Source organism: Dendrobium catenatum, unplaced genomic scaffold, assembly GCF_001605985.2.
Source record: "Dendrobium catenatum unplaced genomic scaffold, ASM160598v2 fragScaff_scaffold_841, whole genome shotgun sequence".
Classification (NCBI taxonomy): Eukaryota; Viridiplantae; Streptophyta; class Magnoliopsida; order Asparagales; family Orchidaceae; genus Dendrobium; species Dendrobium catenatum.
The window spans coordinates 446,883-460,644 of record NW_021319303.1 but is presented as its reverse complement, the minus strand read 5'-3'; the positions used below and the strand labels follow the sequence as shown (position 1 = coordinate 460,644).

At 32.3% G+C, this 13,762-nt stretch overlaps 2 protein-coding genes across 2 annotated transcripts; both read left to right on the top strand.

Annotated features, from left to right (window-relative positions):
- Positions 1-247: 247 nt before the first annotated feature.
- On the top strand, positions 248-1,116 carry LOC110111367 (uncharacterized protein At4g14450, chloroplastic-like). The gene is made up of 2 exons (XM_020843209.2): positions 248-705; positions 794-1,116. Exon 1 carries the CDS (start codon positions 311-313, stop codon positions 665-667), a length of 357 nt encoding a protein of 118 aa, XP_020698868.1. The 5' UTR covers positions 248-310; the 3' UTR covers positions 668-705; positions 794-1,116.
- Positions 1,117-6,583: 5,467 nt separating this feature from the next.
- LOC110111379 (pentatricopeptide repeat-containing protein At1g08070, chloroplastic-like) lies at positions 6,584-7,324 on the top strand. Its single transcript, XM_020843221.1, has one exon. It carries the CDS (start codon positions 6,584-6,586, stop codon positions 7,322-7,324), a length of 741 nt encoding a protein of 246 aa, XP_020698880.1.
- Positions 7,325-13,762: the final 6,438 nt, after the last annotated feature.

Sequence of the window (13,762 nt, the reverse complement as noted above, 5' to 3'; positions counted from 1 at the left end):
AATATAATGAGAGAGAACTATCCACTCTGCCTAAGCTTCTTGAAAATATTTCAGCTCAGCTGGTAAATATTATCTATTTAAGTCATATACTTTAAAATTGATCGCTCATTCATTTTAAAAAAAAGTATAAAAAAAAATTGAGCGGGACCCATGCTCAACGAACTCAATAAGAAAATAATTACCCACGTGTTCGCCACATGCACACCGATTTCTCCGGCTTTCTATATATTAGAGTTCACGGCCGTCGATTTTGTTACCGAAATAATCATTGAAGGCTTTCTGAGGAACTCTTACAGCTAGGGTTTTGGGGATGTCGACAGCGAAATCGGTGGGAGCAGGCGACAACGGGAAGATCCGGCAACATCGGAGCAGGCTGCGAATGCACGCCCCTTCGTCGATTCAGGTGGTTCCGACCTCCGGCAACATGGCGGAATGGAAGATCGCCATCCCGCTCCTTTCGCCGCTTGATATTGTTTCCATCCCCGTCATAGAAGATCACCGGGGACCCGAGCTTTCGGGCAAGGCTGGAGATGCAGCAGAGAAAGCATCAGCCAGTGTGACTGAAGGAAGGGAAGAGGCCGGACGGTGGCGGCATCCGGCGGAGCCCTTTTACTACGAACCGGCGCCGGCGAACGCGCCGGTGTTTACTATTCCGCACTGTACATGATAAGTTAGATCTGATCCTGTTGTTATTCCTCGCTAGAGGTGACTCCTTACTTTCGTTTTATAGTTCCTTTGATTTTTCGCTTTTTTAGTTTTGCGTTTTGGGATTTGATTGGTAATTATTTTGAAGCTGCGAGGATGGAAATGGTGTTTTGATAATCGATATATGATACTTAATGGTGGAGAAGGATCATTATGTTCGATCCTTTATCAACAAACTAAACAGAACCTTTAGGGTTATCAAGAAATGGAGTAATGAGATTTAAGATTTGTTATGTAGAGATTTATGAATGGTTTGTGTAAATAAATTAGAGTGATGCTGTAACCTGTACAAAACCCAAAGATTATCCCGAAATAAGATTGAAGATTTGTTCGAAACAGTGGCAAGAACGTATCACTGTGGGTTTGAATTGAATTACTTAAGCAGAATACAAATTGGGCGTTTTTGCTTTTCATGTAAGATTGGTTACGGTAGGTTCAGTAGATATGATGAAATATGATGTCCATTTCTGGTCCTGTAAGTTGAATGCAATTATGCTTCATTTCTTCCAAGAAGATGCTAATCGCCTATAAATTTGATGATATTTTCTGTTAAATTAAGCGCAATGAAGGATATGAGAAGATTTTCTGCACGAATACAACAGCAGCTATGATGTGCTGATACAGATTGGGGAATTATTTGAGCATTATGGACTGTTTGGTTTTCTATTTTAAGGGCTGTTTGGTAGCAGGATTTGAGGCGGATTTGTGCGAAATCCAGCCAAAGGGCCTAAAATGCAAAACCAAATCCCACGGCAAATGAAAGCCGCCTTGGACGGAAAATTCCGCCTTTTCGTGCTAAATTTCGGATTTCCGAAATCCCGTTTTTTGCTGGATTTATGAAATCCATTGCCTCGAGAGGAAGAGTTCGCTCGTTAAATCTGCTCTATAGCCAAACAGTCACACGGGACTTAATAGGATTTCAAGAATGTTATCAAATAATTTTTAGGATTTAAGCACCTTAGGATTTCCGAAATCCGGATTTAGAGGATTTCCGAAATTCATATTTAGAGGATTTACGAAATCCCACTTAAATCAAATTCTGGGTGCTACCAAACAGCCCTTAGGGTGGATTTAAGCAAAAATAGAATTTATTGGCACATCAAATTCTTTAGAGAGTTCTTGATTAAATGTAGAACTTATTAATTTCCATCATTCTAATTATTCATCAAATTAAAGGATTTCTTATAAAAAATCTTTAATTTTGATTCCAATAAATTTTAAGTTTTAATCCTTACTTGATTAACTTAATTTTGCTATATAAGATTTCTTAAGGGTCAGTTTGAAATAGCCACAACTTTTCATAAAGCTGGTTGTAAAGTTAATATGGACAAAACAACTTAGATATTCTTGTTGTAAAAACATAACTTTTCATCACCTAAATTTCTAAAAAATAACGAGTAAGTATCACAAAAGCAATACTGAAACAATGCAACATAAATGTTTGTCTTAAATAGGAGAGATTATTACGCGTGTAAACTAGACACAAAGAACTGTTCGGTTTTGTCTCTATGAACAATAAAAGTGTGGTGATGAACACTAACTATGTTTTTACTGAGTTTTTCGTGGCCCATAATCTTGGCAAAAATTATTTCGTTCGGTGTCCAGATTCGTCCAGACACCAATCCAAATGCGCCACGTCACCAAAATACACCGGGTCCCAGTGCATTTAGGTGATGTGGCGCATCTGGATTGGATGTCCGGATCGGACCAGACGTAATAATTTACCCATAATCTTGCAATGCAGTATGTGTAGTCCCTTATCCACTTCTCGTCTTGTGCTAGATAGAAATTGAAATGTAATGCATTTAGTTTTTCAACCAATCAATAATATATATATATATATATATATATATATATATATATATACTCAGAGAATACAATATACTTTTTTTTAATTCCATACTAAATAGCTCATTAGTCAGTTGCTTTTAGGAAAGAAAAATAATTCTCAAATAAATAATATGATTTTCTTAATGGGTAAGCACATTGGAAGCACATTGGATTTTAGTTTTTTAATTAATCGCTTGTCTAACTAATCTTCTTACTGACAGCTTGAGCGTGCGCCCTACAGTGAAAAATCTCTGGCCTGATTTGGCTGCTTGTGAACTAAAATACTAATAATACATTCTGAAAATGAAATTATTATTTTATTAAACAAAATTAAGATATCATTAAAGTTTAAAATCACTACTAATGCATGAATAATTCTTACCCAATGGCGAAATTTAATCAAATTACTAATTTTCAAACTATCTTTATTTAACTTTGAGTAACCAAATGAGTCCTATTCACTATTTCAAATTTTGGGTCTATTTGTGCATTTTCTGACAATTTTGTTTTTTTCAAAAACTCAATAACACTTTTATTTGACTATTTCTTTCTTACTATTTTCTCGCGATTTTTTAAAAAAAGTTTTTTTTTTCAACCAAATTTAGGCTTTGTTTGCGATTGTTTACGCTTTTTTTGTTTTGTTTTTTATTTTAAAAGCTTCTTTCTTAGACTTCATTTCAAATAGTTTTTTTTTATTGTTTTCTAAAATTATTGTAGAGAAATTAATTTTTTGAAGTTGTAGTAGAAAACAGATTTCTAGTATAAAATTATTTTGAAAACAATGAAAAAAGCTATGGGATGTGGTCAAATATAAATTATGATTTCGATATAAAAAAAAATAATAAAAAAATTGTCTAAAATGAAGCCTTAGCTATAGTTTAAAAGATGCTTTTTGAGAAATAGTTTCTTAAAGAGTAAGGCTTCATTTGGGATAGATTAATTACTGCTTCTTAAAACAGTTTTTTAATATAAAAATTTTATTTTTTGTACTAGAAAGTTCGTTTAAGAAGCAATAAAAAAGCCGTTCCAGACGAAGCATAGGATGACTTTTTTACTACTTCTTAAAGCAAGTTTTTAGTATAAAAATTAAACTTTTGCATTAAAAAGCTAATTTAAACCCACCGAGGCTTAGGGTGGTTGGTGGGTGAGCACGGTTTGGAACCTCCCATCCCGGTTCGAATCCCCTCTACTACAGCCTCGCCTCTTTAGCGGGGCAAAGCAAGTATAGATCCGATGCCGGTGGGTGGCCTCACTAGGTTTTGCCGAGAGATTAGTTATGCCACCAAGTGCTCTCTTTGGAGTGGCAGCAGGTAGTTTTCCTGTTAAAAAAAAAAAAAATTGAAGTTTAGGGCATTGGAACTAAAAATTTATATTACCCATAATTACTTCTAACAAAAAAAAGTCATAATAATTTCATCTAATTTTTAATAATTAAAAAAAAAAGATTATGCCGTCCAAACAGATCCTTAAAAGCATTATCAACGTTGCTATCGTCATTATCGCTCTCAATCCTTCACGAAATGAAAATTTCTTCCTAACTGAATAGATTGGATCGCCAGACGAAGTTAAGAGAGTGGACGGTTTGGCTGTATTTGAAAATATCGAACAGCAACAAGTCTTCCTTCATCGGCCACGACTGCTACAATATCCTTACACTGTCGTTGGACTCCACCATTTCAAAAGAAATATTATATAATGGACAGCTGTTATTATAATGATTTTTAAAAAAGAATTAATTGCACAAAAAAAATATTTTAAAAAACTCTTTTTCCATAAGTTAATAAACACGCAATTATTGAAGAAATAGAGTTCTTACAAAAAATTATTTAAGAAAACTCATATATATATATATATATATATATATAGTCATATTTTTATTAGATATCTCAATCCAATTTTCTTCTATTAAAAAAATAAGATTGGAAAAATAAATAAACAATCTAAAAAAGAACCTAAAATAAACTGAATTAAATGATTAAACCAGAAAATCGAATCATCAAATAATTTAATTCGAAAATCGAATGCGGTGGATAAGGCTTTTTTTGACGCGGTGTTGTGGGCCGGTTTCTATCGCTCTCGGTGGTCCTATGGTTCGCGTGTCGTTCGCAAACTTCTCAGTTTTATCCTGAGTTCCTCTCCTTCGCCTCTATGGCATATATATATATATATATATATATTCCCCACAACAAGTTCACAACCAACCAACTTATTATTTTGAGATTAGATGAGTATATGAAGAGTTTATATTATACTAATTGCAAAGCAAGTCCAATGACTTTTAATGATATCTCGAGAATATCGATCATAACACATTTTTTAGCCAATGTGAGATAATCTCTTATATTTGTGTCGAAAAATTCGACCCTTTTAATAATCTTTTACGAATGATATACACCAAGCATTACCAAAAATGGATTCAGTATCAATAATTAAACAACATAAAAAATTAAGAGAAAGAGGATAAGATTCTTTAGTTCATATGATGATGTTGAGACTTGAGATGTAAATGCTCTATTTGTAGGAAGTCAAAAGAGCTCTCATTATAGAAAGAAAATTGTTACATTAGAGCATCATTATAAAATTGATATTTTCATAGCCACAGTAAATGCCCAACTATGAGAAATGAACAATATATGAGAACATCAATTAATATTAATAATTTTGATCTTGCATTTGAAGAAAATAATATAAATAAAAATAGTTTTTATCAATATGCTAAAAAAGTCAGTGCGATAGAGATAACTTAATATCTTGATATTAAATGAAAATCTCAGAAAATGCAAGAGACATAAATTTTTTATTTGAAAACTCGATAAGAGGAATATTCAAATGTCTTTATTCATTGAAAATAGTTATGTTATCATGAGCAGAGAGTATTACAAAAGATATTGATCTCCATCATTGGCAAATGTGCTAAAATGTTGTAATAGGCTTGAATCCTATGAGACATATATTATGATAATAAGAAGAGTTTTGAGGTATTAGAATTAAAATCAACTAATGAGTGTTAGGAAACAATTGATCGTGGATGTTGGAAGCCCAATAATTGAGAGCAATTAGCATGATTATTCTCTTGATAAGAGGGTATACTAGAGCTGAACGTCAGACCTTAGTAGCTAGCAAATATTATTAGTAATCCTTAGGTGATAGTAGGCTATCATCTTGATTGTCGTCATAATATGAAGGTTGTTGAGTGATCTAAACGATAATTGTATGATAGTAGGATCTAGTAAACGTTAAAAGGTATTCGTTGGCAAGAGTTAGCCAATGGTTGATATGAATTGTTTGCTTTATGCCATGGTGGATAATTGATTAATTAGTCATTTTCCTGATATGAAAATGAATCAAGCAGTTATAAAAATGACTATTGAATGCAAAAAACTGACAAACGACAAATATTAGTCATAGCTAAGTATCATTAAAAAGGGAATGTTAAAAGTTTTATTATGAACAATCATCTTAGTTTTTTACCTTTGTAAGAGGAAAGATTAGACAAATGGGAAGATGGATGTTGGATGTTAGTGGCTAAGAATATTGTGCAATGATCCTTGTGAGGCATCGGGTAATGATTGTTGATAGATGTTAGGAAATGGACATCGGTTGGTGTCAAACAACTGTAAATAAAGAATAAAAAATTGGGACATGATAAGCAATATACTTTAGTCATTCTCTTGATTAGATCTAAGACTGAATAATTGAGAAGATGAGAGTTGGACACTTATAGCTAATGAATGTTGGGTTTTAATATTTGGATAAGTCGAGAGATTGTGGGTGTTAGACACTAATAACTAATAAAACTATAATTGTCAATTATTGGTAAGCAAGAATAATAGTCAATAAAAGTTTGACAATATTAGGCTGAGATGTTTGCATGTGGAATGCTATGTTGAATGGCCTAGCTATGAACGGTTGTGGGAATGAAGCAATCAGATTTTTTTCACAGATGGTGGTTACAAAGATTAGACCAAATGAAATATCTTTTGTATGAATATTGAAAGCTTGCAGCCATACATGATTGGTGTTAGAAGGAAAAAAATTCTTCAATCGAATGATAAATGAATATGGATTGGTTCCAAGAGTGGAGCACTATGGATGCATGGTGGATCTCCTCGGACGAGCTGGGCTTCTTGACGAAGCTTGTGAGATGATAACAAGAATGCATGTTTTACCCAATGTGGTAGTATGGGGTGCACTTATAGCTGCTTGTAAGGTTCATAAGAATCTGAGTTTGGGAGAATTGGCAACAAGTGAGATTCTTAAGTTAGATCCTCTAAATGTTGGCTGCAATATTTTGCTTTCAAACATATATGCTGCTCAAGGTAGATGGAGTGATGTTGCAGAAGTAAGAAGAGCTATAAAGGATGGAGGACTGAAGAAAGCTCCTGCTGTGAGCTCTATTGAATTAAATGGTACCATTCATGAGTATGTAATGGGTGATGTGTCTCATCCAAAGACTAAGGAGATTCATAATATGGTTGCCGAAATGAAAAGGCTACTGAAACAGGCAGGACATGTTCCAAATGCCTCTGTGGTTCTGTTAAACATAGATGAGGAAGAGAAGGAGAGCACACTTTGCTTCCATAGTGAGAATCTGGCTATTGCATTTGGGCTTATTAGCACAGAACCTCATACTCCTCTTCGAATTGTGAAGAACCAGAGAGTTTGTGATGACTGCCATTCTAGTACTAAGCTTTTATCAAAAATTTATGGGAGGGTTATCATTGTAAGGGATCGGAATCGGTACCATCACTTTACGGATGGATCCTGTTCTTGCAGAGATTATTGGTAAGTATCAATAAATTCTTTGACAACAGTATGATTTCATGCTTGTTTATTCAAATTTCATAGTGGGTGCATGAAAAATTCAGCAGACATTACTTGACATGTAAATAGCTAAACAAAAGAAAAAATTGAAACAAAAGTGACCAAGGAAAACCTGTCCCCCTGAATTCTTGTCAATATTATTACTTATAAAATATTATGGAGTTGTGATGCTTTGTTCTAAAAAATGTCATAAAGCTCTAACATAGCTTTCAGCATGTACTAGTTATGATTTGAAATCCTATAATGAAAAGCGTTCGATTGTGATGTTCTCTATTAGAACTTTCAAACCTTATAATTAATCATTGATCTTCAATGGAAGGTTAAATGTTCATATCTTACCTAAAAAAGAAACACTTTTATGTAATTTAGTCTTGGCTGTTTAGTGTCGAAATACAAGTTATTTCTGATACTTGAAAGGAAGGCTAAATGAGAATTGAAAAATATCATACTCACTTTTCTTTTTAGCGCTGGATCGAAGAAATTTTAAGGAATGGAGGAATAGGTGGAATTGGTTGGTGGAATGTGGACCAAGACAAAATTAAATTGAAAAATCGGAGCAAAATGGTCTATAAAACGGTATCTTATCTTGCCACAAGGGTCGATGATTTCTTGAAAGGAGAATTCGTCCGCTCTAAGAGATGAATTCCCCCGCCATGCAAACACCAATCCTCTTGTGTGATAGAGTTTAAATGCCATCTCTAGAGACAATTTGACATAATTTTTTTAAAAATCAACATTATCTATTTGGGATTGTCATTGAGTGGGGGTAGTGTATATATCGAGAAGCGTAAACTTGAATTTTATGGGTAGTTAATTAAATTAGCATTAGGATTTTAAAAGAAAATTTTAAATTTAGGGTTATAAGAATATTTTAATGATAATAATGTATAAGTGCCCACTATTACCATAAAATTTAGAGTTTATGGTTGTAATATAAGTAGTAGTTAAAATTTTGAAATTCTTAACTTTCTTATATCTCATAATTGTATGTGTGTTTTTCTCGTCTCTTGAAGACATTCTTTTCTTAATAACATTTTATACTTTCTAGTTCCACCATATAATCTTATTTGATTTATTTCTAAACTCTTTTAGAATCTTTTCTAGCAATTTTCTTAATATTGTTAGACATTTAACAATAACTAAAAATATCAGAAAACATAAAAGAAAATTAACATTTAAAAAGGTTTTATATGTTCATCCACTAGATAGTTACATCTTATTGTGGCTGTTGTAGATTTCATTATGGTTTGATTGTAAGAAAATTTATAACTAATTTCTTAGATACCAACCTATGAAAACCTATGATGCACAAACATGGACACGGCGACACGGATACGACATGACATGGACACGGGACACGTCAATTATTGAAAATATTAGGACACGGTATTATATTTTTTATATTTAAAAATAGTATATAAAAATTAAATAAGTATAATTTTAAAAATAATTTAGAAATAATGAATCATTTAACAAGAATTTGTGCTTAATTAAAATGATTAATATCAGGATGTCGAGAGTCGAATGTCGATGCAGTTTATCAGTCATCGAGAGAGGAGATGAAAATACCTTCACTTCCATAGAGAAATGAAAATGAGAATATTCAATGAATGGGGTATAAAGTGCGGGTGATTGATTTGGTATTGTGGATAGGAAATACGAAATTTAGTTTTTATATTTTAAATAAGTAAAATTTTTAAATACAAGAAATTATATTTTAAAAAAAATTTATAAAATATTTTAGATACGTGTGTCAGACACGTGTGTTAATTTTGTAATTAATAATTTTTTAATCTGACACGTTTTCAGCATGTCCGACACGTGTCAGAGGAGTGTCGGACACTGCACGTCTCTTTGAGGAGAAGTGTCGATGCCTCATAGATGAAAACTTATAAAGAAAAACCCTAAACTTAACATTGGCCTAAATTCTAAAGGTAAAGAACAATATCATTCAAATTAAGTGGTTGGTGGCAATCTTCAAAGTAGGAAGGAGAATCATTGAATTGAAATCTATGCCTCACCTATCTCAAAATATTAGAAATGAAACTGATGCTTCACCTATCTGGAAGGTGTGTTGAACTTGTGTTCTATCTATATAATGTTTGTTTTTTTTTTCTTATAACTAGCTTTCTGGATGCAGACTGATCTATGATATCTCCTGCGATGATCAAAATTTGAACATAAATTCTGCTTTTTTGAGCACCCTGACCTCTTACTCTTTGCACTTTTCACATATGATAATGATATTCAAATCACAAATCTCTCTTCCCTACTAAACTATCTTGCTCCAGAATTCTGCTTTGGAATGCTTCAACCATTTATGATTGAATACTGATATGTTCATGATATCGTTCCAGGTTAGATCGAATCAGGTTGAATGAAGGGTTGTTTAGGAATTATGTTATTTTTCTTTTTCTTTAATTAGTCTTGGTTGCTAGGGTTTGGGGATTATCTTGAATTTGGAAGAAATTTGAGATCTAGGGTTTGTCTTCTTGGGCTCTAGGTGTTGTTAGAGATTCGGAGAGTTGTTTCTTCCTCTAGAATCAAAGAAACTTATATCTTGTCTCACTTTTATTGTTCGTTGAGTGAATTGAAGAAGTTTTCCTTGTGTTTCTCTCCAATATTTTGAAATTCCTGCATAATTTTTGCTGTTTTTTCTCTGAAATCAGCATATTTCTCGCTATTTTTACCAATTATTGCTAGGTTTGCTTGCGAACTCAAGTATTTACCTTAGGGTTAGTTGCGAACTCAAGTATTTTCTATTAGAATACTAATTTAGCTTAATATGATCAAGACAACTACAATATTTTGTTTAGTAATTTTTATGTCAAAGAGATTGTGAGGGCTTGGCCTTTTTAAAATTAGGCCAAATTAATAGAATAATCTATAGAAGCAAAAATACTTATCACAAATTCATGAAGACAACATTACATTTTTTTAATAAAATATAAATAAAAAAACATTATAAAAATGCATTAACTCATCTGAATGAAAGAAGCTTTTATTTAATCTGTGGTTGCCTCCAAAGCATACGACATCAAGATGAGTCTCATTGTCCATACAAAGTCCAATCACTACACATATAAAGACTAGAAAATTATCTTTTATTGATCTTTTTTTATGAATGATCATGATAAGTTCATAACAAAGGCTTCCCCACATCCCAAAATGGATAATGGAGAAGAAATTTGGTGGGGAAAAGGGACTAATTTGGAAATTTTCTAAGGTTTCTGTATCCATTTTTGTTTTCATTTGGTGCCATTAGTGGAAGAAATGAGGCCATGGCATTGAAGAACATTAGCTGCTGAATGCATCAATCACTGTTTATATTTTTTGGTGGGTGGGAGGCAATATGTGGCCATATGGGTCTTGTCATTGTAGGACCCTTTTGCTGTTGGCTTAATTTTAGCTTGTAGATCAGCTTCCTTTTGAGGAAATTCTTATGATGGAAGTAGTTTATAGTCAGCTTAATATATGAATTGCTCGGCATCACTGTGTATCGGGTGATGTGGCACGTTTTGGTTGGTCTCCGGACCGTCCGGCGTCTGCACAGAATAATTTCTCCAATCCAAGGCTGGCGCAAGTGACTGTTAGAGCAATTGATAGTGTTGTTGAAGTTATGAGCTATCTCTTATCGCTGCCACTGTAAATTGACTGCTACATCTTGTTGTCGTCACTATAAATTTCAATATTATTTGATTGTAGATAAAATATAACTCTTAAATTCTCTTGTAGTATATAAGACCCTTTGATCTTTTATAAAGAAACAAAAAAAAAAAAATAAAAATATTAAAATGATTCATTGACTCTTTATGAAAGACTAAAATAGTTTCATGTATATTAAATGACTATTTTGATCTCTAAATTCTTTAAAACGATATCAAAATAGTTACATCATGGGATTATTTTGATTCCTTTTTAAAGACTTTGAGGGGTCAAAATAATTTTTTAATATAATTGAAGATTATTTTGATCCTTCATAAAGAGTCAAGAGACTATTTTGATATTTTTCCAAGAAAAAAATATTGAGTAGCTGAAAAATAAAATGAATATTTTAGATTGAAATATCTGCACAGCTTCCTGTAATTTCTATTGTTTTGTTTCATTTACTGTTCAAAGTCATTGAACCATCTCTCTGTGGGTGAATATTACGTCCGGTCACCGGACGTCCCGACACCCAATCCAGAGGCACCATGTCATCCGAATACACTGGATCCCGGTGTATTTTTGTGACGTGGTGCATTTGGATTGGTGTCCGGACGAATCCGGACACCGGACGTAATGATTTGCCATCTCTGTGGGTTTCTTTTAGGTTCTGAGTCATTTCCTACAGCTACTGCTAGTGGACTAAGATCAATGGATTTATTCTAAAGTTTAGGCTAAAGGGACTTTAAATTGGGATAATTCTTTCCATCATTGACTCTCAATCTCACAAAATGTGGAATGATGCTGTACTGCCTCAATGGATCTTATTCTCTATGGTTGCTTTGAGCTACTGAGCCCTAAAAAAATATTTTACTTCTTTTGTTACTTGTCTTTTAGGGTTTCAGATTAGGGTTTATAGAGGAAACAAATGGAGGTTTGGTTATATGTTTATTTTGTGATCAAAATAGGATGGAGAAAGAATACACAAATATTTAATTAAATTCAGAAGTAGCTTATATGCTTATTTTGGAGGTGTAAGTGAGCCGAGCTGACTTAAGCTCGTCTCGTTAACGAGCATATAAGTCGAGTTTATTGAGCCACGAATTCAAGTTTGAGCATGTACTTGAGCTCGTATATTAAATAAGCTCGAACTCGAGTTCAACTTAGCTCAGCTCGTGAGCTTATTGAGCCGCTTAATTTATTTAAAATATAGTTAAAAATTAATTTAAATTAGTATTATGTAATATAGTATAATCTTTTTAAATTATTTCTATATTAAACATAAAAGTTCTAAAAAAATTGAAAATTTTATTCAAAACTTAAGAAATCGAACTCAATAATCAAGTCAAACTCGAGCAATTGAGCCGAGCTCAAGCCTATAAAAATTTTTAGCGAGCCAAACTCGGGCTTAATTAGTAAATGAGTATGAGTCGAGGTTGAGCTCAATAAGAACTAAACAAGCTTAACTCCAATAGGTAGATACTCGACTCGACTTGTTTATACCCATATCCTTTTCCTGCTTTCATGATGTTATTCGTACCTAATAATTTCTCCTAATTTTATTATAATTATGGTGAAGTTATTTTGTCAGATTTTCAAATTTTAAATGGGCAATTTTTATTATAATTTCAAAATTGTTATGCATATACGTGTTTAATATATAATAGAAATTTAGATGGATCAATAATCTATTTTTAATTTAAATCATTAAATCATAATGAAATTCTCAGCTGCACATTTTTTGATGAAAAAATATATGTTTTTTTTTAACTTAACATATTTTATAACAATTTCATCAAATATTATAAACCCACTGTGGCCTTATTATATGATTATTAGTTCAATTAATAATTATTATTTTAATTCCAAAACTTATAATTTTTTCATAATTGGCCTTATTTTAGGGGTGTCAATATTTGACACAACACGAAAACCCGACCCAAAAAATTCGGGTTGGACCCGACCCGTTTACCCTGTTTGATAAACGGGTTGGGTTCGGTTGCCGGGTCAACCCGAAAACCCAGCTTATTTTAGTTTCGTTTGGGACATATTTTTATTATTTTTTAGTACAAAAATTTCTAATTCAAAATATTTGTGCTAAAAAATTGCTTTAGAAAGCAATAAAAAAACTGCGGGACGACTTTCTTATTGTTTTATGAAACAATTTTTTAGTATTAATTTTTTTAGTTTATGATTTTTTTGCACTAAAAAGTTATTTTTGAAAGCAGTAAGAAAACTTTTCCAAACGAAAACTTAATCAAATGTTTCTAGCATCATTTCTATAGTGTGCTGGAGTTCTATGGGGATTAAGCTTAGGGGTGAGCATTTGATCAGTTTGAAAGGATTAGTCCTGGATTAGTCCAAAGATTCATTAAATAAAGTGATTTTGGATTTGAAATTTGAATTTTTGAAAAATTGAATTAATCATATTTTGTCCATAAGCGAATCAAATAAATTCAAAATATAATTTAGTTTATTCATTTCAATTTTAATTTAATTAAAATATAAAATTGATAATAAATTTAAAGGAAGAGTTCACTATAACTATTGAATAAATGGAACTACTAGAAAAATCCAAACAAATTCACAATAAAAACAAACACACACACATGATGAATACCGTCCTTTAATATACTGAGTCAGATCAAACAAATAGGCTCGATTCGATTTGATTTTCTTATTTTTAACCAGTTAATACAGAACCCTAATGGGACCTAAACTCGAAGGAGAGGCTCAAAAACATTTGAGATTTGATAAG

Bases quoted from the DNA above. Each gene is read 5' to 3' on its own strand.
- LOC110111367 (XM_020843209.2), top strand. From the start codon at position 311: ATGTCGACAGCGAAATCGGTGGGAGCAGGCGACAACGGGAAGATCCGG.
- LOC110111379 (XM_020843221.1), top strand. From the start codon at position 6,584: ATGATAAATGAATATGGATTGGTTCCAAGAGTGGAGCACTATGGATGC.